Here is a 24,009-nt window from a genome sequence, read left to right as displayed (position 1 = left end):
GTGAAGATGGAGGTGGACATTGGAATTAGGAGCAGAATTAGGCAATTCAAACTTTCAATCAGATCATGGCTGATCTCTTCTAGGTCTCAAATCCACCTCCGTGCCTGTTGGCCATATATCCCTTTAAATCCAGTTTTCAAAATCAGAAATCAATCTATCTATCTTCTTGAAACCATTTAATGACTCTGATTCCACTGCAATATGGGGTGGCGAGTTCCACAAATTCACCACCCTCTGCGAGAAGTAGTTCCTCCTCGTCGCAGTTCTAAATCTACTGACTCTCAATCTATATCCGTGACCTCGCGTTCTAGATTGCCCCACATTTTGGTCTATGTTTACTTTTTCATCCCCGGAATCAATCTGGTGACCCTCTTCCCTACTGCCTCCAATTCCACCACATCCTTCCTCAAATAAGGAGACCAAAACTGGAGACAATATTCCAGATGTGATCTCACCAACACCCTGTACAATTGCAACACCACTTCTCTACTTTGATACTCCAGTACTTTTGCTAGAAACGCTAGCATTCCATTTGTCTTTTTAATTACATGTCGTACCTGTATACTGACCATCTGCGACTCATGAATAAAGACATCCAGATGCCTCTGGGTCAGCTGTCACACTGATACCAGAGACTTTTTTTTATCTAGAGAAGTTCTGAAATATTGCTCCGCAACCTTCTATGATGTTTAAAAATCTTCTTCAGTGGAGAATCTGGTGTACTGGCTGTTGATTGCTCATGTTGCTAATTGATAATGTTATGTTGTTTATTGTGGCAGAGAACTTTGATTTCAAGGGGGAGAAAACGTTATGCATTCATTGTGTCTTTAGTGTTTCCTCATCAGCCTTAAAGCTGAATAGGAGCACTTTAAGAGAATGATAGCATGATGTCCTCTTATCAGCCGTTTGTGCGGGCAAATGGGCAGTCTAATATCGCAGCCTGTAGTGTTAACATCTTCTAAATAAAGCGCAACGTTTCGGGTGGGCCTGCAGACTCTATTTTGAATCCATCACAACCACGTGTTTGAATAATTATTTTTGTGATAATTTTAAATGCAAACATTTACAAATATTTGAAACTTCATAGTATTTCACAACTGTATTTGTCAGCTACTTAACCTATTTATGTAACTAAGGTCTATTTCAAAACAATATATCTATTGGAAATACCAGGATAATTTATAATCTGAAAATTAAAATCCAAGTATTACTGCAAGGGTAATTTCATGGTAAACATGATGGACAAGAAAGGTGGGGAATAAAATTATATCACTTTTTCTCTGTCTCTATTCTTGATTGTCATGATGGTAAAAATACAATGGTACCTGAACCCAGCCATTAGAAGATTTATGAAACAAATCTGCATTGACTATTAGAAATTTTGCCCAGGTGCAGAAGTGCTTGTTTACTGCTTTGCCTGATAGCACGACTAAGTGCAGCATTTTAATGGGGGATTTTCAGCTCAAACCCACATCTATCCCTCCATTTTATGGTGTAAACCCACAGCAACGCTGATGCTATTTCATTATTTTCATTTTTATTTTAACTTGTGGATTTGTGGGCACGTGTTATGTGGAGAAATATGCAACTTGTTCTTTAGTCTATTTTGTGACGCCATCTGTGAATATAACCACTGCTAGGGTTGTGGGGCATACGTATGGTTACATCATGTGATAGCACTTAATTTGCAAAAGAAATGCTGGCAGTATTTAAATCGGGGGAAAGATTTATAAGTGCAACAATATAAAGTTTTAAAATTATTAATTAACAATCATGCTGACTAAAAATTCAGAAGTTTGTTTGCCGGAGTGTGGCGACTAGGGGATTTTCACAGTAATTTCATTGCTGTGTTAATGTAATCCTACTTGTGACAATATTGTTATTATGGGATGTGGGTGAGGCTGACGAGGTGAGAATTTGTTGCCCATTTCTAATTGCCATTGGGAAGCATGGGTGAATCAGCATACATTGAGTAGATTTACCGGAATCACTGATTAAAAATCACACAAGAAATGTTGAACCTTTTTTAGAAGTTAACTGACATACGTTTCCTGAATTTCTGTATGACAGTAATATGCATATTATGGGACTGTAGATATTACAATGCTGACAAGAGACCTGTCAAAGCTTTTCATCTTGCACTCATCAGGAAACCTGCAAGAATGCCAAAATTCAAAGGGAGCAATAGTGAACACTACATGACAAAAGAATGCTGATTGGTAGGCAAGTTGACTCCGTCAAGGCATTACCATGGGAATGCGCCAGGAAACTATTGACGCCCATGCTTTTGTTTAATTCAAAAAAGCACGTTGCCTGGCACGTTCTTCCTTTTTGCAGAGGACGGGTCCTTGTGTATGAATATACGTAGCGCCTAGCAAGCATAAGTGAGCCACATTGCGAGCCAGACTGATGATTAGTGCATTCTGGATAGCACTTAATGAACAATGCCATCTCGGAATCATGTTACGCACTTGAGTTTTGCTAGAAGCTATAAATATATTTATAACATTAGTGATTTGTATTTTAAGCAGAAAGAACCTGACCAGCTAGTGCGCAATTTTTGAATTAAACAAAAGCATGTGGAACAACAATTGCCTGGTGTATTCTCTACGGCAACGCCTCGACCAGAAACCTTCCAACCAATTAGCACCCTTGACTCATTCAATATAAATTATTGCTCCCTATGAATTTTGGCATTCTTGTGTCTGCTCTAATGAGTGCAAGAGGAAAAGCTTCAAGAGCAATGCCTTTTTATTTTTTCAGTATTATTCAAGTTCTGTACTACCAAGTAACAAACTGCAGGTATTTTCATTTGTTCTAATGTGGTGGTTTTGTATTTCCAGATTGCGTGAACAGGAGAGGAAAGAAGCAGAAGAAGCTGTCCAAAAAGAGATTGAAGAATGGGAGAAGAATTTACGAGCCCTTGCTGAACCTACTCGCATGGAGACACTTTGGGAGATCCCTGCCATTGGTCATTTTCTATGTCTGGCTCAGCAAATCCTTAATTTGCCTGAAATTGTCTATTTTGACCTTGAACGCTGCCTTCTCATGCCCCAGTGCAGTGGTTTTCTGGCAAAGATAATGACTTCTTTACTGAGCCCTCACCATCGCAGAGCAACTTTGCACCGGAAACCACCATTGCCCTATAAAATGTGGGAGGCTGCACTGAAACGAAGAGTACTTCATTGGTATGCTGTGGTCAGCCAAGCAGAAAATCGTAATCTGCATGCTGAGAAATTGGGCCTTAGTCCACAGTTTTTCTCTGTTCTGGGGGAGACTAGCCCTTTGGAAATGAAAGCTTTCCACCAGTTAACATTTTACAAACGAGTTTGGCTACTGAAAGGCTTGTGTGATTATGTATATGAAACTCAGAAAGAGGTCCAAGATGCAGTTTTAGGGCAGCCCATCCACGAATGCAGGGAAGTGATACTGGGTTATGATTCTCATGAAAATGCCTATGTCCATTTCCCGCAATTTTGTGGTGCAGACCTGCGGATTTACAAACAATCTCCTCTTCCACCCCCTGAATTTCCGATTCCGTCTATCAAAATCTGCAGGATGTCGCAACCGAGATCAGGGGTGGCAAATAGTGGGCTTTCTCCTGAAAACCTTGAGAAACCAAAAAGTAATAACAAGGAACCCACTACCAAAACAACACCGGATTCTAAAAAGTCCAATGAAGGACTTGACTCTAGTGACCTGGAGGATTTTTATTTAAAGGTAGAATCTGATCCCCAATTTGTTTCTCAAGAGGGTGAAGAAGAAATCAAATTCAACTGTGAATGTAAAATCCATAGAACTTCAGCAGTGAAAAAAGAGAACGTTGGTTCTTGTAAAGAAAACTTAGTGAAGCCTGCTAGCCCCGGAGAGGTTGTGGGTTACGGGGAACCCCTCAGCCCAGGAGAAATTAGAATAACTGAAAATGGGGAGTTTTGTACAGATGATCCTGAATTAAGAAAGGGTGTGAAACCATTGACTGAGAAGGCAATCAAAAGTTGCAAAACACTCATTAATGGAAGCCATACTGAAAATGTGGATGTAAGCTGTCTGGTTGGTAAAATAAATAATATTCCTGCCAAACATTTCTTGGGGAAAATTGAGGAGCTTGAGTTAGTTAAGCTCCATGTCAAGAAAAAGAAGAAGAAGAAAAAGAAACTGAAAGATGCTATGAACAAGATTTCACCGTTTAGGCCCGATATGGTTTGTCAAAATCCAATCAAGATTCGGAAGCCAGGAATTCAGAAGAAATCCCTATTGATAAAAAAGAAAACAAAACACAAAAAGCACAAGTCTGGTTAGTGGCCTCTCTGGTTTTCTATTTTGTAGGTAAATTAAAATATAAATGAAACTAGTAAAAGTACAAAAGATCTTTAATGTTTGGCATGGTGTGTCTTGGAATCATTGCTATAACCATGTCTCTTTCATTAGTCCATCCCTCACCAATAGAAAATAGGCATTTGTCTTTGTGAATGTATTTATTCAGTGAACTAACTTGTGACAGCTGCAAGTGCAACATTTTGCTGGCTGGTTCCAGTTTATCAGCAGGTAGCATATTGAACCAGTGTTTGATCATGCTTTTAGATACACTGTTGGAATGCTTTTCTGCATTAAATGTATGCTATGTAAATGCTGCAATTGTATAATCAGTTTAAAAGTGGTTGACTTGGCTAGTACCATGAAGAGGCAAAACCCATAGCTATTTTGAGTTTTTATTTACTAGTAAGCTCTCTCTTATGCGGGTTTGGACATTTTCATTAATGTTCAGAATGTTGGTATTGTGTGTATTTCTGGATAACAGGATGTGGCTGGTGACAGTTCTAAGCAGTAGAAAATATTGCCTTCAGTTAGGATCCTTCAGGTACTGGATTGCTTGACAATTTCTGCTCCCAACTATTAAAAATTCAGCTTGGCAGAATTTGGAGATGACATCAAACAGCAAGTGACAGATCCATAATGGTCCAAAGTTCAACCATTTGGATGAGGTGCCAGAGGTTTGCTGAAGCCTGTGGAATATTAACTCAGCACAAGTTTCACTTCAGAAAAGAGACATTTGAAAAGAAAAATTATTTGGCACTAAACCACTAACAAATTCTAGCTGTATTCACGGGTGCAGAAATAGACTATTCGGTCATTGCTGCCTCCTTTGCTATTTTGTTTGGCATGGTAGCTTTTGTTTTTAAATCTGTTTTTTGTGTTTGCTCCATGTTTTTAATATATTTAATGTTTTTAAGTCTTGTATCTCCATTTTAAAGATGATTAATTTATTGTGCTTCTGTGACCCTCTGTTGCACTGCATTTCACATAGCAACCCAAGACGACTTTTATGGATTTACCTTTACGTGCCAATGTGGTAGAGCTCTTCAGAGGGTTTCAACTTCTGTAATGGAGTTGGGAGCGCATCTGGGCTGATGTTTAAGTGCAGTGCTGAAGAAATGCTGCATTGTGGGATGTGCCACCTTTTGGTTGAGATGAAATGTCAGGTTTTGTCTCCAGATTGATTGGTTGGTATAAGATCCTACTGGAAGAAAAACAGGACCACATTCCTCGCTGAACAATCGGCATGAACATTGGGGGGAAAAAGGTTACCTGATCATGCCCGTTGATTATCGGACTGTGCGCATACTGGCTACTATTTGTCTATGCAACAGTGAATGCACTTCATTGGGTTGCGTGGAGGACCCCAGAAGACACTTAAAATGTCTGTTCTTATTGGTTATTTTGTATCCCAAGGTTTATTTCTTTGTTCTGAGACAGAATGGTGACGGTGGTTAGCATTGCTGCCTCGCGCTGCCGAGGTCCCAGGTTCGATCCCGGCTCTGGGTCACTGTCCGTGTGGAGTTTGCACATTCTCCTTGTTTGTGTGGGTTTCGCCCCCACAACCCAAAGATGTGCAGGGTAGGTGGATTGGCCACGCTAAATTGTCGCTTAATTGGAAAAAAATTAATTGGGTACTCAAATTTTAAAATAAATAATTCTCTTTGTTCTGGAGAGTGTTTGTGGCAGTTATTGACAATTATTTAGTTTGGTTGAAAGAACTCAATTATTCACTGATTCAGCCCCTCCAATTTGAAAATATGATGGTGTATCTTCAGAACCAAGCTGTTTCGTTCCAGATATGATCTGAATGAATTATGTCTGCCAGCCTGTTCCACTTTATTTCATACTCCTGGTTTTGTATTGGTCTTAAATATGTTTGATTACTCCTAGTGGAGACCTAAGTTTCTATGATTTTGAGTATCTTTAGCCATGTTCTGTCATACTTTTTTAGAAATTATCTCTCAATATGTTACTTTATTTGGCTGCATGCTCTTCACAATCACAATTGTTACAGCACAGAAGGAGGCCATTCAGCTAGTCATTTCTGTGCCAGCTCTCCTAGGAGCAATTTACCTAGTCTTACTCCCTGCTTTCTCCCTGTAGCTCTGCACATTCTTCTTTTTCAGGTAACAATCCAATTCCCCCCCTTGAATGTCTGTACTGAACCTGACTCCACCACACTCTCACGGCTTTGCATTCCACATACTAACTACTCAACATGTGAGAAGCTTTCCTCGTGTCAACATTGCTTCTTTGCCATTGCCTTGAATCAATGCCTTCGTCCTCGATCCTTCCACCGCTCTCAATTTTGAACACTTCCATCTAATCTCTCAATCTTCCCCTCCGAAAACAAGTTGCAATTTATTGACATAACTAAAATTTCTCTTCCTTGGGACCACATTCATGAATCTTTGTTCTCTCTAATCCCTTCACCTCTTTATTGAAGATGCAGTACTCCAGTTGAAGCTTCATCAACATTCCCTACAAGTTTAATATAGCCTCCTTGCTTTTATACTCTGCCCCAAATATAAAGCCTGGTTTGCTGTATGCTTCATTAACCGCATTCTCAACTTGTCCTCACCTTCAGTGATGTATTCACCCAGGTCCTTCTCCTGCACCCCATTTAGAACTGTACTCTTTATTTTGTATTGTCTCTCCTCATTTCCTCCAACCACAATGAATCTCACCACTCTGCATTAAACTTTACCTGCACTTGTCTGTCTGTTCCACCATTGTGCCTGTGATTTTGAAGTTGTACGCGATCCTTTTCTGTGCTGTACTGTTCTATATTCTATATTTTCATAATTTACAAAGCTTCCTGGTTTCGCATTGTCTGCAAATTTTGAAATTGTATCCTGTACGCCAAAGTCTAGGTCATTAGGAAGAGCAACGGCCTCAACATCCAAGCAGGGAAACCCCCCCCCGCCGCAGACATTCCTCTAATCTGCAAAAACATCACCCATTTTAAAAAAAATTATTAAAATGTTTTTTTCAATAAAACTCTATAAAACCATATTACACAATAAATAACCCCCCCCAAAGAAAAACAGCTAAGACAAAACCCAAACAAATCCTGGACCCACCTCGCAAAGCATCTGACCGTGACCAGCTCCTTGAAATAGGAAATAAAAGGCTGCCATCTCGAGTAGAACCCTTCTGCCTCACGCCTCACGATATATGTGACCTTTATTAAGTGCAGAAGCTCCATAAAGTCAATTAACCATGATGAAGCACTGAGCAGAACTGAAGTCCTTCATCCCAGCAGAACTTGTCTTCAGGCTATTAGCAAGGCAAAGGCCAGAGCATTCGCCTTCACCCTTGTTTGCAACTCCAGCGACTCTGAGACCCCAAAGATAGCCACAAAGGGCAAGGTTCCAACCCAATCCCAAGAATTCCTGACATGGTGCTGAAGAAGGAGACCCAAAAACTCAGTTTAGGACAAGACCAGAACACGCGCGTATGATTCGCCAACCCTGTAAACATCGCTCACATCTATCCTCCCCTTCCAGAAAAAAAACACTCATCTGTGCCCTGGTCAGATTTGTCCTACGCATGCACCACCTTGAACTGTATCAAACAACCTAGCACATGAGGAAATGGAGTTGACTTTGTGTAGAGCCTCAGCTCCAGCTCCCTCTCACATTTTCCTTTTAACCTCATCCAATAGAGCCTGCTCCATCGATATGATAACTATAAATATCTGATATCTTCCCCTTCCCTATCGAAATAACGCAATCCATCAACAAGGCTGAGGGTGCTAAGGGAAAGGAAGAAATCTCCTTGTGCAAAATGTTACGAACCTAATAATAGCTAAACAGATTGGTTCTTGGAAACTGGAATTTAGCCAACCACTCCTCAAAATCAGCAAACCTCCATTCTATCAACAAAAACAGAAAATAGTGGACAATAACAGCAGGTCTAACAGCGGAATCAGTGGCGAGAGAAGGGAGCTAACGTTTTGAGTCTGGATGATTTTTTGTTAAAGTTCGAGAAAAGTGGAAATAGGATCAGATTGGTAATGTTGTGGGGGCATGGAGTGGTGGAAAGATTTTTGAAGGAAATCCAGGAGACTGAAACAAAAATAGAAACCGTGAGAGGATATTCATCTTTACTGACTGAACCCTGCCCCACCCTCCCAGGGACAGAGGGAGGTTTTCCCACTTCTTCAAATCTGACTTGATCATATTTACCAGATCCACAAAATTTAGTTTATGGAGCGATGCCCAATCACGGGCCACTCAGATTCCCAGATAACGGAAGCTAGACCTAACCGGGTGAAAAGGAAGATTCATCGGAAAGCACTCTCTTTTGCCCAAGTTCAATTTATATCCCGAGAAGGAGCTGAAACTACTAAGCAGCTTCATTATCTCCTCTGCATTGGAGAGAGGATCTGTCGCACACAACAGCAAATGATCTGCATACAAGTGCACCTAATGCTCCCTCCACCCTGTATTATTTATTTTTAACCTCAATGCTATGGCCAGAGGCTCAATTGGCAAGACGGGCAATGGACAACCCTGCCTCATTCATCTCTTCAGCTGGAAATATTTTGAGGTCCAGGCATTCATATGAATGCTCGTGGTGGGGCCCTATATAAAATTTGGATCCACACTATAAATCTAGGTCCAAAACCAAACTTTCCAAGGACCTCAAACAGATACCCCCACTCCACCCTATCAAACACCTTTTCAGCATCCACTGAAATAATTACCTTTGGCTCATGGACTGGAGTGAGGGACAGAACAACATTAAACAATCGCCGAATGTTGGCTGATAGCTGCCTGCCCCTAACAAATCCAGTCTGTTCTTCCGATATAACCCTGGAATTGCAGGGCTCCATGCACATTGCCAAAACCTTCGCCACATTGCCAAAACCTTCGCCAACATCTTTGCATCTAAATTCAATAATGAAACGGGGCAATATGACCCACACTATCTGATCCTTATCCTTCTTTAAAATCAAGGAAATGGATGCCTGCGCCAATGTGGCCAACAATATTTCCCCAAGACGTGCCAACTGACCCACAAATCTCTGATAAAATCCGTACAGGCCCGGTACTTTACCTGACTGCATCAAACCCATGCATTTCATAACCTTCAGGGTCAGCGGGGACTCAATTCCTCTATGATTAAAAAGCCTCAAGCCTCATTGATCGTAACTGGGGTGGAGACCAACCTGCCACTCGTCCTTAGTCTACACTATTTCCCGAGGGGTCATCTGCCACCTGAACTGGTGTACTAACAGTTGACTGGCCTTCTCCCCATGCTCTTAAGAAGCCCCCTTCAAGTGACGCCGCCCTGCCTGCCGAAAGCAGCCCAAAATTCCTGCTGCAATTTCTTACTGCTTGCCAACCATTCTGGCATCGGGCAAGCGGGTTTTGGCGATTTGCCTCGAGAAGGGCATCCACCAATCTCTGCCCCTCCACCCTTTCACTTCTCTTTGTGCCGATAAGAGATTCTCTCTCCCCATCCCCCTAATGACCACATTCAGAGCCTCCCACAAGGTAAAAGGCAAAATCTCCGCACTCCTATTAAAATTAATGTACTCCCCAAATGGCAGACAAAACCCTCTCACAGAATCCCCTATCTGCCAACCCAACCGTCAAATCGAAAAAAAGTGGAGCATGATTCAAAACCACTATTGCTGAATACCCCACCCCAACCACTGCTGAAAGCAGAGACCAACCCACCACAGAGAAGTTGATCCCAGAGTAGACCTGATGTGCATGAGGAAATTCTTTTTAAATCCTTCTATTTGAATGTAAAAATCTGAGTCTTCTCTTTCTTGCCCCCCCCCCCCCCCCACCCCAATCTGCTCCATAAAGGCCCAAAGTGCATTTGCCACCCCAATAGGACTTAATTTTCCATAACTAACTTAAATCTTCTGATCGCTGTCCCCTAAGTGCTCACTGCTGACACTTGATCCCCTTGCCTCACCTCATCCCCAAGAACCAGGTGGAGCAGTGCCTCCTTCCTGGTTGAACTGCAGAAAAGTTTCCTTGGTAGACTCTTGGAACTCTGCTCTTTACACCACTGCTATCCTTGGAAAGCGTCGCGGTTGCGGCAGCATCTGGTGGGCTCTCGCTGGCCCTTGAAAATACGGGGGAGATGGTGTAAATATTGTGCCGGACCGTACCCATATCCGCAGCAGGTCTCTAAGGTGAACAGCCTCTGGCATGTTGGAACAATGTAGGCAAGGGAAGTTGCAAGTCAGATCCGGAACTTTGGGATAAGGATTGACTCTAAGGGCTGGGGTGGGAAGTGGGCCTGGCTGCTGCTAGACGAGGATCCTATGATCCTATGAAAAGGACGGTAAGGTAGCACAGTGGTTAGCACAGTTGCTTCACAGTTCCAGGATCCCAGTTTCGATTCCCGGCTTGGGTCACTGTCTGTGCGGAGCCTGCACGTTCTCCCCGTATCTGCATGGGTTTCCTCCGGGTGCTCCAGTTTCTTCCCACAGTCCAATGATGTGCAGGTTAGGTGGATTGGCCATGCTAAATTGCCCTTGGTGTCAAAATAAATGTTAGGTGGGGTTACGGGGATAGGGTGGAGGTGTGGGCTTAGGTAGGGTGCGCTTTCCAAGGGCAGGTGCAGACTTGATGGGCTGAATGGCCTCTCCTGCACTGTAAATTCTATGATTCTACGACCCTAGTCTTCACATTAATAATTAAGAGTCACATTTTAACTTCTAATTCTTGGCCCTCGGAAATTTCCTTGCAAGTTTGTTCCTCTGTTCACTATAACGCCTAGCTTAATATAATTTGCAAACTTAGATAGATTTCCCTCTTTTTCAAAATCCATTTTTATTTTGTGTGAATAAGTGAAAGAACCTGGGGTACCAGTGCTGGTCCCCAGGGAATATTGCCCCTCAATCAAGAAATTATATTTTTATCCCAACTTGGCCTCCAACCTTCTAAACAGTTTCATATCCATATCAAACTGTTGTATTTCCATTTCCTGTATCTCCTTGTAAGCTCGCAAGAAGACTCATCAAATGTATGCTGAGAATTCAGTATGACATCTATTGATAGTTCTTTATTCACGATCACAGTAACTCTAATTGCTTTGTTAGGGATGGTGTTGTGTAACAAAAATGTACTTTTTATCTGTATTGATATTTCAATTTGGATTAATTATTGCTAGAAACAGCATGTAAGGCACCTAAGACCAGCATTGCTTTCTCAACAGGAAGACCACAAGCTTCAACCAGACAGGTTGGTTGCTGAAGATTTCACATTGTGCACCCCACAAACTAGCACCTTGTGTACAAAGGGCTGCATTTGGGGTGGGGGAGGGCAGTGTTTTGCCGACGAACAATCTGAATTCACTGGATTCTGGATGGGTAAATTAGTATGGAAATAGCAACATTGTGGCCTGTCGTTGCCTACTCCTCGATCACCCTTTGTTGTCAATCATTGAAATTAGTGAGAATTTTAACTTTTTCACTCCCAGATTACTGTTAGAAATCCTACCAAAAATTGCACCTAGTTCAATTGAGTGTAACTGGGGTGCTAATGGAAATGTAATTAAGAAAATTTGAACAGAACTTGTCCTGAAAAAATAATTTTGTAGTGCTGTTAAAAGATTAAAGTCTTTTTAAAAAAACTTTCCTTTAAGGTTCTTTCAGAATACTGGTATTTTAGCTTGCACCTCACATGATGCTGGAGGTGATATTCCCATTGAAGTCAGCCCACATTTTGCCACTAACCACAATCATTGGCCAAGGTTTTCAGTTTTATCTTGAGTGGGAATTATTTAATTGATTGGGTCTATCACATTGAAACATAAACTAGACTGGCTGATGTTTTAGTGCTGTTGAGAGGTAATTGCAAGACTTGATTTGATTTGTGGCACATGTACCGAAGTACAGTGAAAAGTATATTTCTGCAGCCAAGGGAATGTACATAGTGCGTACATAGTCGACACAAAGAATTATCGACAGAGTACATTGACAAATGGTACATCGGCAAACCATGATTGGTTACAGTGCGGAACAAAGGCCAAACAAACAAAATACATAAGCAAGAGCAGCATAGGGCGTCGTGAATAGTGTTCTTACAGGGAATAGATCAGTCCGAGGGGGAGTCGTTAAGGAGTCTTGTAGCTGTGGGGAAGAAGCTGAAATGAAATGAAAATCGCTTATTGTCACAAGTAGGCTTCAAACGAAGTTACTGTGAAAAGCCCCTAGTAGCCAAATTCCGGCACCTGTTCAGGGAGGCTAGTATGGGAATTGAACCATGCTGCTGGCCTGCCTTGGTTTGCTTTAACAGCCAGTTCTTTAGCCCTGTGCTAAACCAGCTGTTCCTATGTCTGGATGTGTGGGTCTTCAGACTTCTGTACCTTCTGTCTGATGGAAAGCTCTGGAAGAAGGCAATGCCTGGGTGGGAGGGATCTCTGATTTTTTAAAAAATTAAGTACCCAATTTTTTTTTCCCAATGAAGGAGCAATTTAGTGTGGCCAATCCACCTAACCTGCACATCTTTGGGTTGTGGGGGTGAAACCCACGTAGACACTGGGAGAATGTGCAAGCTCCACACACAGGGCCGGGATTTGAACCCGGGTCCTCGGCGCCACAGTCCCAGGTGTATACAGAATGAATGTGAGGGTGGCAAGCTTGAGTGATGCGTTGGGCTGAGTTCACCAGACTTTGCAGTTTCTTACAATTTTGGGCTGAGTAGTTGCCATACCAGACTGTGATGCAGCCAGATCTGTTTGGCACATCTTTAGAAGTTTGAGAGTCGATGCAGACATGCCGAATTTCTTTAGCTTCCATAGGAAGTAGAGACTTTGGGCTTTCTTAACTGTTGCATCAGTCTGAGTGGACCAGGACAGACTGTTGGTGATGGTGACCCCCAGGAACCTAAAGCTATTGACTATCTCTACTTCGGAGCCATTGATGCAGATGGGAGTGTGTCGTGCTACGTTTCCTGAAGTCGATGATCAGTTCCTTGGCTTTTCTGACATTTAGAGAGAGGTTGTTTTCGGTACACCGTACAACCAAGTGATTTATCTCCTTTCTGTAGTCTGATTCGTTGTTGTTTGAGATACGGCCCACCACAGTCATATCATCCACAAATTTATAGATTAAGTTGGAGTTAAGTGAAACCAATGATCTACAGTATTGTGCTTTTGTAAATTAAGAGGTTATGCATGACTTTGCACCAAATCACTAGGGATAAAAATATAAAATGCTGGATAAACTCAGCAGATCTGACAACATCTATGGAGAGAAACAAAGTTAACTTTTCGGATCTAAATGTGGCCCTTCTACAATAATTAGGGAGCTCTGTTTTCTTTACTTTTGTACAAGGCCACCATGGGAGATGGATTAGATTAAAGCCGTGGTAATCTAATTTCTCTAAGAGAAAAAGCCATATGTGTCACTGACATCATTTAATGTTAGTTACCTGTAATTAGAAAAAAAACAAATCTCTTATTGGCTTGAAGCCATCAATGTATATTCAATCTTCTTTTCAAAGAGTGGGCAATCAGCTGGTAGCACATGCACTCCAGTAACCATTTTGCAGAGTAAATATTCTCTTATGCTGGTTAAGGGGCTGGTTTAGCTCACTCGGCTAAATCGCTGGCTTTTAAATCAGACCAAACAGCACGGTTCGATTCCCGTACCAGCCTCCCCGGACAGGCGCCGGAATGTGGCGACTAGGGGCTTTTCACAGTAACTTCATTGAAGCCTACTCGTGACGATAAGCGATTTTCATTTCATTTCATTCATTATGCCAGGGTTGTGCTAGTATCCACCTAGATATTGGGTAGGGAATATTCGTTCTAGATTCTAGGCGATGAGCTATGGCTGGCGATGCAGAACCCAAGAAAATACAAGAAAACCAGAAATAGAAGCAGGAGTGAGGCCCATTTGAGCTTGTTTTGCCATTCAGTACGATCACAACTGATCTTGGGCTTTAACCCTATGTTCTCGCCTGCTGTCCATATTCCCTAAGACCCTAACAATTGGTCTGTTTCTTCAACAATTGAGCATCCATATCCTTCCAATGTAGAGAGTTCCGAAGATTCCCCATCCTTTGAGAGTAGAAATTTCTCCTCCTCTCCAACCTAAATGTTAGCCCCTTATCAAGAAACTATGCCTCCGGTGCACGCGTGCACGCTCTGAGTTGCTTTCACTGGAAAGATTTTGGGGTCAGCAAATGACGGCACCAACAAAGAGACTGAAAGTAGAAAATACAGTTTTGCGAATCAGATAAATATTTACTCTGAAGAAAGAGAACATTGTGCGAATGGTGAGCTGTACATGTGCAAAGTAATCAATCCAGTTCCTCAGGACAGGAAGAATTTATTGGGAGGGTGGAGTTGGTGAGATGACACAATGTCTGGGTGGGGAGGGCATTTACGGATCAATAAAGAATTTGACAGAGAAGTCCAGACCTGTGTTTACCCACAAACTGGTGCTGCTGTGCTTCTTGAAGGAAAACACACTTGATCCCTGTTGAAGTCAGATTTAGAAAGAAGGATTTTAGACAAAAGGTACCCATTGGCTTAGATGCCTGAATGCGAGTCAATTTGTAGGAATAGATAGTGTATAAAAAATGCATGTGATTTTATAACCCAAGAATTACTGATATCAGAAAAGACACATAATGGCTGTTAGCAAACGAGCAATACTAAAGACACAAAATGGCTGTTAGCCGATCTGGCAATACTAAAGACACAAAATGGCTTTTAGCTGAACTACCACATTCCTGAACAACCATTAGCTGGGTTAAGTTGCAAACTGGTATAAATAACAATTTAATTACAGACAGCAGAGTTTGTCGGGGACAAGAATGATGTAAACAGATCTGGGAGTTTCTAGGAAGTACTTCACCAGCGAGCGATAACAGCTCCACAGGACAAAGAGCTGGTTTAGCTCAGTGGGCTAGACAGCTGGGTTGTGATGCAGAACAAGGCCAGCAGCGCAGGCTCAATTTCCGTCTCAGCTGAGAATTCTGAACTCTTCCTCCGTGTACCCGAACAGGCGCCGGAATGACGACTAGGTGGTTTTCACAGTAACTTCATTGTAGTGTTAATGTAAGCCGACTTGTGACAGTAAAAGATTATTATTCTGTATCCTCGCCTGCCCAAGGTCCAGGTGCAGGCAGGAGACATAACTTTAACAGGAAGTATGAGTGACTTCTTCATGTAGTCAGCAGCGCCGGCCCTAGGGTTGCTGGCGCCCCGGGCAAGCTGAACTTCGGCGCCCTTACAAGTATAATTTAAAAAAATTTTCACAAGGAGAAAAACTGAAAATGTAGAATAAAGAGTTTATTACAATATTACAAAATCGAGGCATTCAAATCTGTACAGAATCTGAACAAACTGAGAAGCATACTATATTCCGTAAGTTCACGATGATAAAAACTGTAGCTGTAACAAATTTTCTCCTAATAAAAAGTATGAACAAAAAAAAAAAAAAAAAAACTATGCCTCCTTCGCGTGAATTTTGTAGGGTTCAGTGAAATTGCCATTCGGTCTCCTAATAATAATAATCTTTATTATTGTCACAAGTAGGCTTACATTAACACCGCAATGAAGTTACTGTGAAAAGCCCCTAGTCGCCTCATCCCGGCGTCTGCACGGGTACACCTGAGGTAGAATTCAGAATGTCCAATTCACCTAACAACATGTCTTCCGAGACTTGTGGGAGGACACCCACACAGGCACGGGAAGAACGTGCAGACTCCGCACAGACAGTGACCCAAGCTGGAATCGAACCGGAGACCCTGGTGCTGTGAAGCAACAGTGCTAACCACTGTGCTACCATGCCGCCAGAGTACAAGCCCAATTTCCTCATTTACAGTAATATATTTCCAGGTCAGCATGGTGTGAACCTTGGAGGGGAACCTCCAGGTGGTGCTGTCCCATATGCCTACTGACCTTGTTCGACTAGATAGGAGTGGTCGGAAATTGTGAAGATGCTGTCTGAGGAGCTTGGTGAACTGTGTATCTTGGTGATGGTATACACTGTTGCCGCTGTGTGGGTGTGGAGGGAGTGACTGTTTGTAGAAGAGGTGCCAATCAAGTTGGGCTGCTTTGTCTTGGATGGTGTCAAACCTCTTGTGTTGTTGGAACTGCACTCAGGCAAGTGGAGAGCATTCCATCACTCAATCCGGCTGCGTTTAAGTCTTACCATCGCACATTTCCCTCTGGTGTTAAGGCTTCTTCCTCTTGCTTCCTGGCTGTCCCATCTCCATCGCTCTCCTTACCACATTTCCTCCCCCTCTCCGCCACAGGGTGACCAGAACATTTCAATCTGTTCCTGGCTACTTCCTTTGATTCTGCCCCTATCTTCACTGACCTCCCGATGTGCTGGTTCCTGATGCTGTCCCTTCTCTTCACTTCACACATCCATCTCCGTATTGACCTCTCATTAGTATCTAGTCGATGTTACCCTTTTTGGTGTTGCCGAGGTTTCTGCTCAATATAACCAGGCCGGTCAAGCTACTGTCCTGGTGATTCTCCCTTTCAGTTTCAGTAATACCTTTCTATTCTCTAACACTCCATAAACATGGCAGCCGGTGAAATTTAAATTCAATTCATAAATCAGGAATTAAAAATTAGTCTAATGGTGACCACAAAATGATTTTTATCTGGTTCACTAATGTTCTTTAGGGAACAAAATCTGCCATTACCCAATCTGGCCTACACCAGCGCCACGGCACAGTGGTTAGCACTGTTGCCTCAGCACCAAGGACCTGGGTTCAATTCTGGCCTCAGGGTGACTGTGTTGAGTTTGCACATTCTTCCCGTGTCTGCTTGGGTGGATTGGCCATGCTAAAATTACCCCTTAGCGTCCAGAGGTATTCAGGTTAGGTGGGGTTATGGGGTGGGGTGGGGGAATGGGCTTGGGTAGAGTGTTCTTTCAGAGGATCAGTGCAGGCATGATGGGCCCAATGGCCTTCTGCACTGTAGGGATTATATGGTTCTATCTGAAAAAGCCTGTACAACTGTAGTGAGACTTCTTTATTCTTGTGCACCAATCCTCTTGCAATAAAGGCCAACATGGGCAGAGAGATAGTTTTGAAATCTTTGAAGTTGTGAAAAGAAGATCAAAGTATAAAGGTTTATATTGGCCCCTTCCAGAATCCAGTAGAAACTTGCAGTATTCTGGTGACCCAGAAATGGACCATTCCTGTTACAATGTATGTTAGGACAGGCAGTTGTGTAGAGGACAGGATAGCCTTGTTAATAAATGAAATTAAATCAATAGGCAGAAATGATATAGGGTCGTAAGGCATAGAATCTGTACGGGTAGAGTTGAGGAATCGCAAAGAAAAAAGGACCTTGATCGGAGTTATGTACAAGCTCCCTAGCAATAGTTAGGATGTGAGGCAGAAAATAAATCAGGAGCTAGAAAAGACATATAAGAAAGGCAATATTATAATAATATATGGGACTTCAGTATGCAGGTGTACTGGAAAAATAATTTGTGGAATATCTAAAAGATGCTTTTTTTTTTGTGGCAGCTTGTGGTAGAGTCCACTAGGGAACGGTCGATGGTAAGATTTTAGAGTCCATTATTAAGGATGAGCTTGCGGAGTACTTGAAGTGCATGGTAAAATAGGGCTGAGTCAGCACGTCACTGGGAGGTCATGCCTGACAAATCTGTTAGAATTCTTTTGAGGGGATAATGAGGAAGTTAGACAAAGGAGAACCAGTCGACGTGATCTATTTGGATTTCAAGAACGCATTTGGTACTGGAGGCTGCTGTATAAGATAAGAGCCCATGGTGTTAGGGGCAAGGTACTGGAATGGATGAGGATTGGCTGACTGGCAGAAGGCAGAGAGTGGGGATACAGGGGTCTTTTTCAGGATGACAGCCGGTGACTAGTGGTGTGCCTCGGGTCCTTTTTGGGACCACAACTATTCACGATATACTTTAATTATCTGGAAGAAGGAACGGAGGGCATTGTTGCTAAGTTATCAGATGATTCAAAGATATGTCGAGGGACAGGTAGTGTTGAGGAGATGGGGAAACTGCAAGAGGACGTGGACAGGCTCGAGGAGTGGGAAAGAAGTGGCGGACGGAATAGTATGTGGAAAAGTGAGGTTATTCATTTTGGTAGGAAGAATAGAGGCATAGACTATTTTCTAAATGGGGAAAGGCTTCAGAAATCTGAAGCACAAAGGAACTTGGGAGTCCTAGTTCAGGATTCCTAAGGTTAACGTGCAGGTTCAGTTGGCAGCTAGGAAGGCAAATGCAATGTTTGCATTAATTTCGAGAGGGCTAGAATAAAAGACCAGGGTTTTCGGCTGCGGCTGTATAAGATTCTGGTAAGACCCCATTTGGAATATTGTGAGCTGTTTTGGGCACCGTATCGAAGGAAACTTCCCCATCCTCTGGCTTCCCACTAATCCCCGCCACATTCTATGCTGCTTTTCCTTTTGTTCTGTCCCTGACTTCCCTTGTCAGCCATGGTTGCCTCGTCCTCTCCTTAGCATGTTTCCTCCTCCTTGGGATAATTTTCTGTTGTGCCTCCAGAATAACCCCTGGCATGCCCCCTCAGAATTTTTTTTCAATAAGATCATCTCATTCTTCTAAGCTCCAATTAGTATGTGTCCAACCTCAATTTCGTAAGTTGTAAACTCTTTGTGCATTGAAGGCAGCCCTTGGTTTGAGTCTCTGGATTCGAGAGACAATTTGCATCTATTAGTGTTTCTGGACTGTCGCCTCTATAGGTTACATGTACCAGCCTCCCCGGACAGGCGCCGGAATGTGGCGACTAGGGGCTTTTCACAGTAACTTCATTGAAGCCTACTCGTGACAATAAGTGATTTTCATGGTATTATAATTTTATCATCCCGGATTGATGCAGAAGGCTCCTAAAAGGTGTAGGGTTGGAAGTTTAGAATCTAAAAATTCCACAATACACAGATATTTTAAGTGGAAGTCATCAAGAACAATTGGATCATTGACTATTTTTGAATATGAATTTGAATTTGACAGGCTTGTTACTTTATACTTAACATTGGTCGTAACATATGGGTGTTGAAGAGAAACATTTTAGTTGTGGTTTTGTTTTGTTCCAGCAGATGGAGCCATCTTTGTACCTATGGTATCTGTAAAAGAAAAGGGTTGTTTTCTCCTTTCTTCAGGGTTACCAAAATTGTATATGCAAGACCAAATTGTTCTTGTCAAAAACTGACAGGACCCACATTTTAAATCACTGACAACTTAAAAAGAAATCCTGGGAACTTCATTGAACTGGTCTTTGAAATTAGTCTTTCAGGTCATACATGGCCCCAAGCTAATAATAACAATCTTTATTGTCATAAGTAGGCTTACATTAACACTGCAATTAAGTTACTGTGAAAATCCCCTAGTCGCCACATTGCGGTGCCTGCTCTGGTGCACAGGGAGAATTCAGCATGTCCAATTCACCTAACAGCATGTCTTTCGGGACTTGTGGGTGGAAACCTACGCAGACACTGAGAACGTGCAGACTGCGCATACAGTGACCCAGCGCTGTGAAGCAACAATGCTAACCACTGTGCTACTGTACCGCTTACAGAACACTAGCGCAGCCCGTGAATACACAAATCTGGATAACATTGGAGTTGCACATCTTTTCGCTGAGGTAGCAAGGGGACCTGCTTTAATGTTGCTTTTGGTCTTAAATATCTCTACTTCGAATGTTGTTCAGTCTCGAGCAGCACCCCTGCAGTACGATGTGTGTGCAGCTGCACAGCAATCTGTGCACCAGCCTTGTTCCATGCTAGCACATGTGTGGGATCACACAAAGCTTAAAGGTGCTGCACCGAACAGTTAGATTTTGACGGGAACATTGGTCTTGTGTAACATAGAGGTTCAAGTACACCTGAAAGAGCCAGTTGCTGGTGTAGTTACAGCTTAGTGGAGTTACAGCAATGTGGCAAATGCAGTCTGCCCTAGATACACAAGGTGAAAATCTGAAACGTGGTTAGTATTGACGGTAGTAATTCAGATTTCATAACTTGTCAGGCAACCTACTTTTTACATAGCCGTGCACAAAATCCTACACAAAGCATCTTGTCTGCTATTTAAAGATATCAGAATTGTTTTTGCACAAAACGTACTGCAACTTTCAGCTATCGGCAACCCATGAAGCCCAGCTGAATCTACCTCCTGTAGTCCAGTCTGTATTTTATTAGAACATGAATTTACCTGTTTGAACTTGACCACTTGAAAGAGTCTGTTCTGAATAGTGTTTTTCCTTTGCTGGTGTGTCCTTTCTCGCAAAGTGTTCATGTGCAAAATGTGTTTAGTAGCCAAAATTATTTTATCTGTGAATATAAATTAATTGACTTTGGTGCTTTTGTACTGTAATTTTACCAGGCTCGATCAGGCTGCTGCTAGAAGGTGACTAGATAGATACTGACCGTTTATTGTCTAACAATTCCTCTGTGGTCCTTGGGGCTCTAGTACTCAACTCAGTGGTCAACTACACAAACATTTGGACATGCCTGGTCTGAGATGGAGCAAAGAGAAAACATGTTTACCTTCAACGTGACAGCCCCAGAGGAAGAAATTCTTGCTGAAGAACAACTTGATTGGCAAAAAGGACAATCACTAGTTGAGATTGCAAACTAACAAGGTTTATTGGACAATAAATATTGATACTTAGCATTTCACTCGTTGAAGTATGGCACAGAACACATTCAACATGTATTGGTCTGTCATTCCTGTCGGTCACAGGGCTTTAGGTCATCTCCTCGTCTGGTTTTTTACTCAGTCCTTCAAGATTTTAACCGTCAACTTAACTCTAGCATACAGGTTTAAGACTTTAACTCTAGTTTCCCAGTTTATCTTAACTGCTAAAGCTTTCAGTCCACCTTAACTGCTGAAGCTGCGCACTCATAAATTGCTTGCTGAGCACTTCTTTCTCTCTTCACCCTCTCTCATTCAAGCTGCCCTTTAACTGACAACAATTCCTTGGTAGTTCAGTGACTGTACGTTTTCTATTCACTCATATCCCACCAATAGTGACACGCTGAGGCAAGTGTTGGATGATCAGTGAAGCAATGCAGAGGAGAATTGAGGCCGCAGAGTGTGGTTTTTGATGTGAATAATGAAGATATTTTGGGAAACACACTAGCAATGAAGAGGTGCTGGTGAAATCTGAGACGAAAAGAATTCTGCTGACCAAGATCAGGAGCGAATGCTGGAATCTATTGGGCACATAAGAGAGCATGATTTAGAAAGTCTGATACTGATGGAAAAGATCAATGATAAAAGAGATCAACAAGGTAGACCGAGAATTACCTTTCTAAAGAGTCTCACAAACTAAATGAATGTACCCTCAATTAGTTTGATCCATTTCACCAGAGCAAGATTGACATGGAGGTCCATGATCACCAATTGCCACTTCTACATGGTACCTGAAGAGAGAGAAATTCACTCGCGAGGCAAATTCCTTTAGCCCTAATACTGAATTCTAATACTGATCTCTTTACACCGAATTCTCATACTGATCACTTTACACTGAATTCTCATACTGATCTCTTTACACTGAATTCTAATACGGATCTCTTTACGTGATTCTTTTTTTTTGTTAACTTTTCCAATTTGGGTCAATTTTAGCTTGGCAAATCCACCTACCCTGCACATCTTGGGATTGAGGGTGAGACCCATGCAGACACTAGGAGAAAGTGCAAACTCCGCATAGACAGTGACCCAGGGCCAGGATTGAACCTGGGTCCTCAGCAGCAAGAGGCAGCAATGCTAACCACTGCACCATCGTGCCGCCCCCCTTTATTCTATTCTTAAGGCTGTTCTCAACCTCAATTACTTTGTCACTGCTAACCTCCCAGCGAGTGGTCTACTCCTAGCTCCCCTGACAAATGACCTGTGACGAATGCTAGTGTTGGCAAGTGCAGAAATTTTAAGTGATGCATTTTTATGCTTTCTTTGCGGGTATGTGCACCTGTGTCAACATAACTAACAGCTTCTAGCCAAATATTTGACCAGCTTCCCCACAATATAAGCTTTGCAGTCCCGGCCTCCCTTCTAACTGCTATCTATATAACTTGTATCTTTTGACAGAAGGCCCTGGAACACCTGGTTCTCTGACCACTGTTCCCACCATAATGTCAATGTTTTTAAAGCTACAAAATGACATTTGGCACTCTGTGGTGCCAACATTAATATTGTATAGAAGCTTAGTTAGGCCACACTTGGAGTATAGTGTTCGATTCTGGTCGCCACACTGCCAGAAGGGTGTGGAAGCTTTAGAGGGTGCAAAAGAGATTTACCAGGATATTGCCTAGTATGGAGGCATTAGCTATGAGGAGAGGTTGAACAAACTTGGTTTGGTCTCACTGGAACGAAGGAGGTTGAGGGACGACCTGATAGAGGTCTACAAAATCATGAGGTGCATTGACAGAGTGGATAGTCAGAGACTTTTTCCCCAGGGTAGAGGGGTTAATTACTCGGTTTAAGGTGTGAGGGGCAAGGTTTAGAGGAGATGTTTGAGGTAAGTTTTTTTTTTTTACACAGAGGGTAGTGGGTGCCTGGAACTCGCTGCCGGAGGAGGTGGTGGAAGCAGGGACGATAGTCACATTTAAGGGACATCTTGACAAATACATGAATAGGATGGGAATAGAGGGATACGGACCCTGGAAGTGTAGAAGATTTTAGTTTAGACGGGCAGCATGGTCGGCGCAAGCTTGGTGGGCCGATGGGCCTGTTCCTGTGCTGTACTTTTCTTTGTTCTTTGTTCTTGTATCCCAAAATTCACAAATTATCCAAGTAATACATATTAAGACTTTACGCCACTAAGCTTATGTACAGTACAATTTGGGGATAACGTGAGCCTTCTTAATTACACACATTCTAATAAAGTGCAGCCTAACATTGCTATTCATGAAGGGAATGTTTTTGAGTATTGTGATTTTTAAAAAATCACAGGGTTGAACATTCATATTCGTTTTCCCGGTTTTGCAATGGTTTGCAGAGTTCCGATTCAGAATTCTAAAATGTTTCTACTCGCTGCCAATGTGCACTAGTGTGTTTTAATAAAATCGTGCCAGTGGTACATAGCTCTGTAAATTGTTCTCGACTAATTAAAGATTAAGGTACTATGATCTTGGATACATCAGTTCATGGTTTGTAATTGGTCACCCGTGATGATGAATTTGAGAATGTGTGGATTTAGCAAACGCTCTGAAGTATCCTTCAACCGTTCCTATTTCTAGGGATGTAAACTAATTGTATTAAACAACTTGTAGATCTGCTAACCAGTTGGTATATTGCAATTGCCTTGAAATGAAAATGAAATGAAATGAAAATCGCTTATTGTCACGAGTAGGCTTCAAATGAAGTTACTGTGAAAAGCCCCTAGTCGCCACATTACGGCGCCTGTCCGGGGAGGCTGGTACTTGATTACATAGTGTGTTTTAAAAGCTGCAGCAATAATACTGTATATTCTGTATTACCAGGTTTTTAAAGAAACTTTCTGGCAGAGATGCATAAAAGGCAGCTCTTGTTAAATTTTTAGACTTAAGCTCAAGGGAACTCCTGACCCTCTTAGGTGGGCAAAGGTTCTCTGTCACGTGCTATTATTAGAAGCTATCAATGCTGTTAAAAGGCTGCTTATAGCTTTGGGTAGCTTTGGTACCACTGATCCAAATTAAAGTACTTTCACCTACAAGATTGAGTGATGGACGTGCCATTTTGTTTCCCCAACTGATCACTCTCCACTC

The 24,009-nt window shown here is 42.3% G+C and overlaps 1 protein-coding gene and 1 long non-coding RNA gene across 3 annotated transcripts in view; one reads left to right on the top strand and one right to left on the bottom strand.

Moving 5' to 3' along the window:
• LOC119970154 (uncharacterized protein KIAA2026) overlaps positions 1–24,009 on the top strand; it is a 110,188-nt gene that overhangs the window by 48,952 nt on the left and 37,227 nt on the right. For both annotated transcript variants that reach the window (XM_038804254.1, XM_038804253.1), the window contains exon 3: positions 2,844–4,294. In XM_038804254.1, the coding sequence (XP_038660182.1) occupies positions 2,844–4,294 (1,451 nt within the window). The remainder of the gene's footprint in view (positions 1–2,843; positions 4,295–24,009) is intronic.
• On the bottom strand, positions 20,186–21,957 carry LOC119970155. The gene is made up of 3 exons (XR_005461548.1): positions 21,908–21,957; positions 21,572–21,687; positions 20,186–21,477 (listed from the first exon to the last, which is right to left on the bottom strand). It is a non-coding gene; the product is annotated as an uncharacterized LOC119970155 (long non-coding RNA).

Source organism: Scyliorhinus canicula, chromosome 8 (assembly GCF_902713615.1).
Source record: "Scyliorhinus canicula chromosome 8, sScyCan1.1, whole genome shotgun sequence".
Taxonomy (NCBI): Eukaryota; Metazoa; Chordata; class Chondrichthyes; order Carcharhiniformes; family Scyliorhinidae; genus Scyliorhinus; species Scyliorhinus canicula.
Note: the sequence above shows the minus strand (reverse complement) of the source record. Positions and strands in the feature narration are given on the sequence as shown.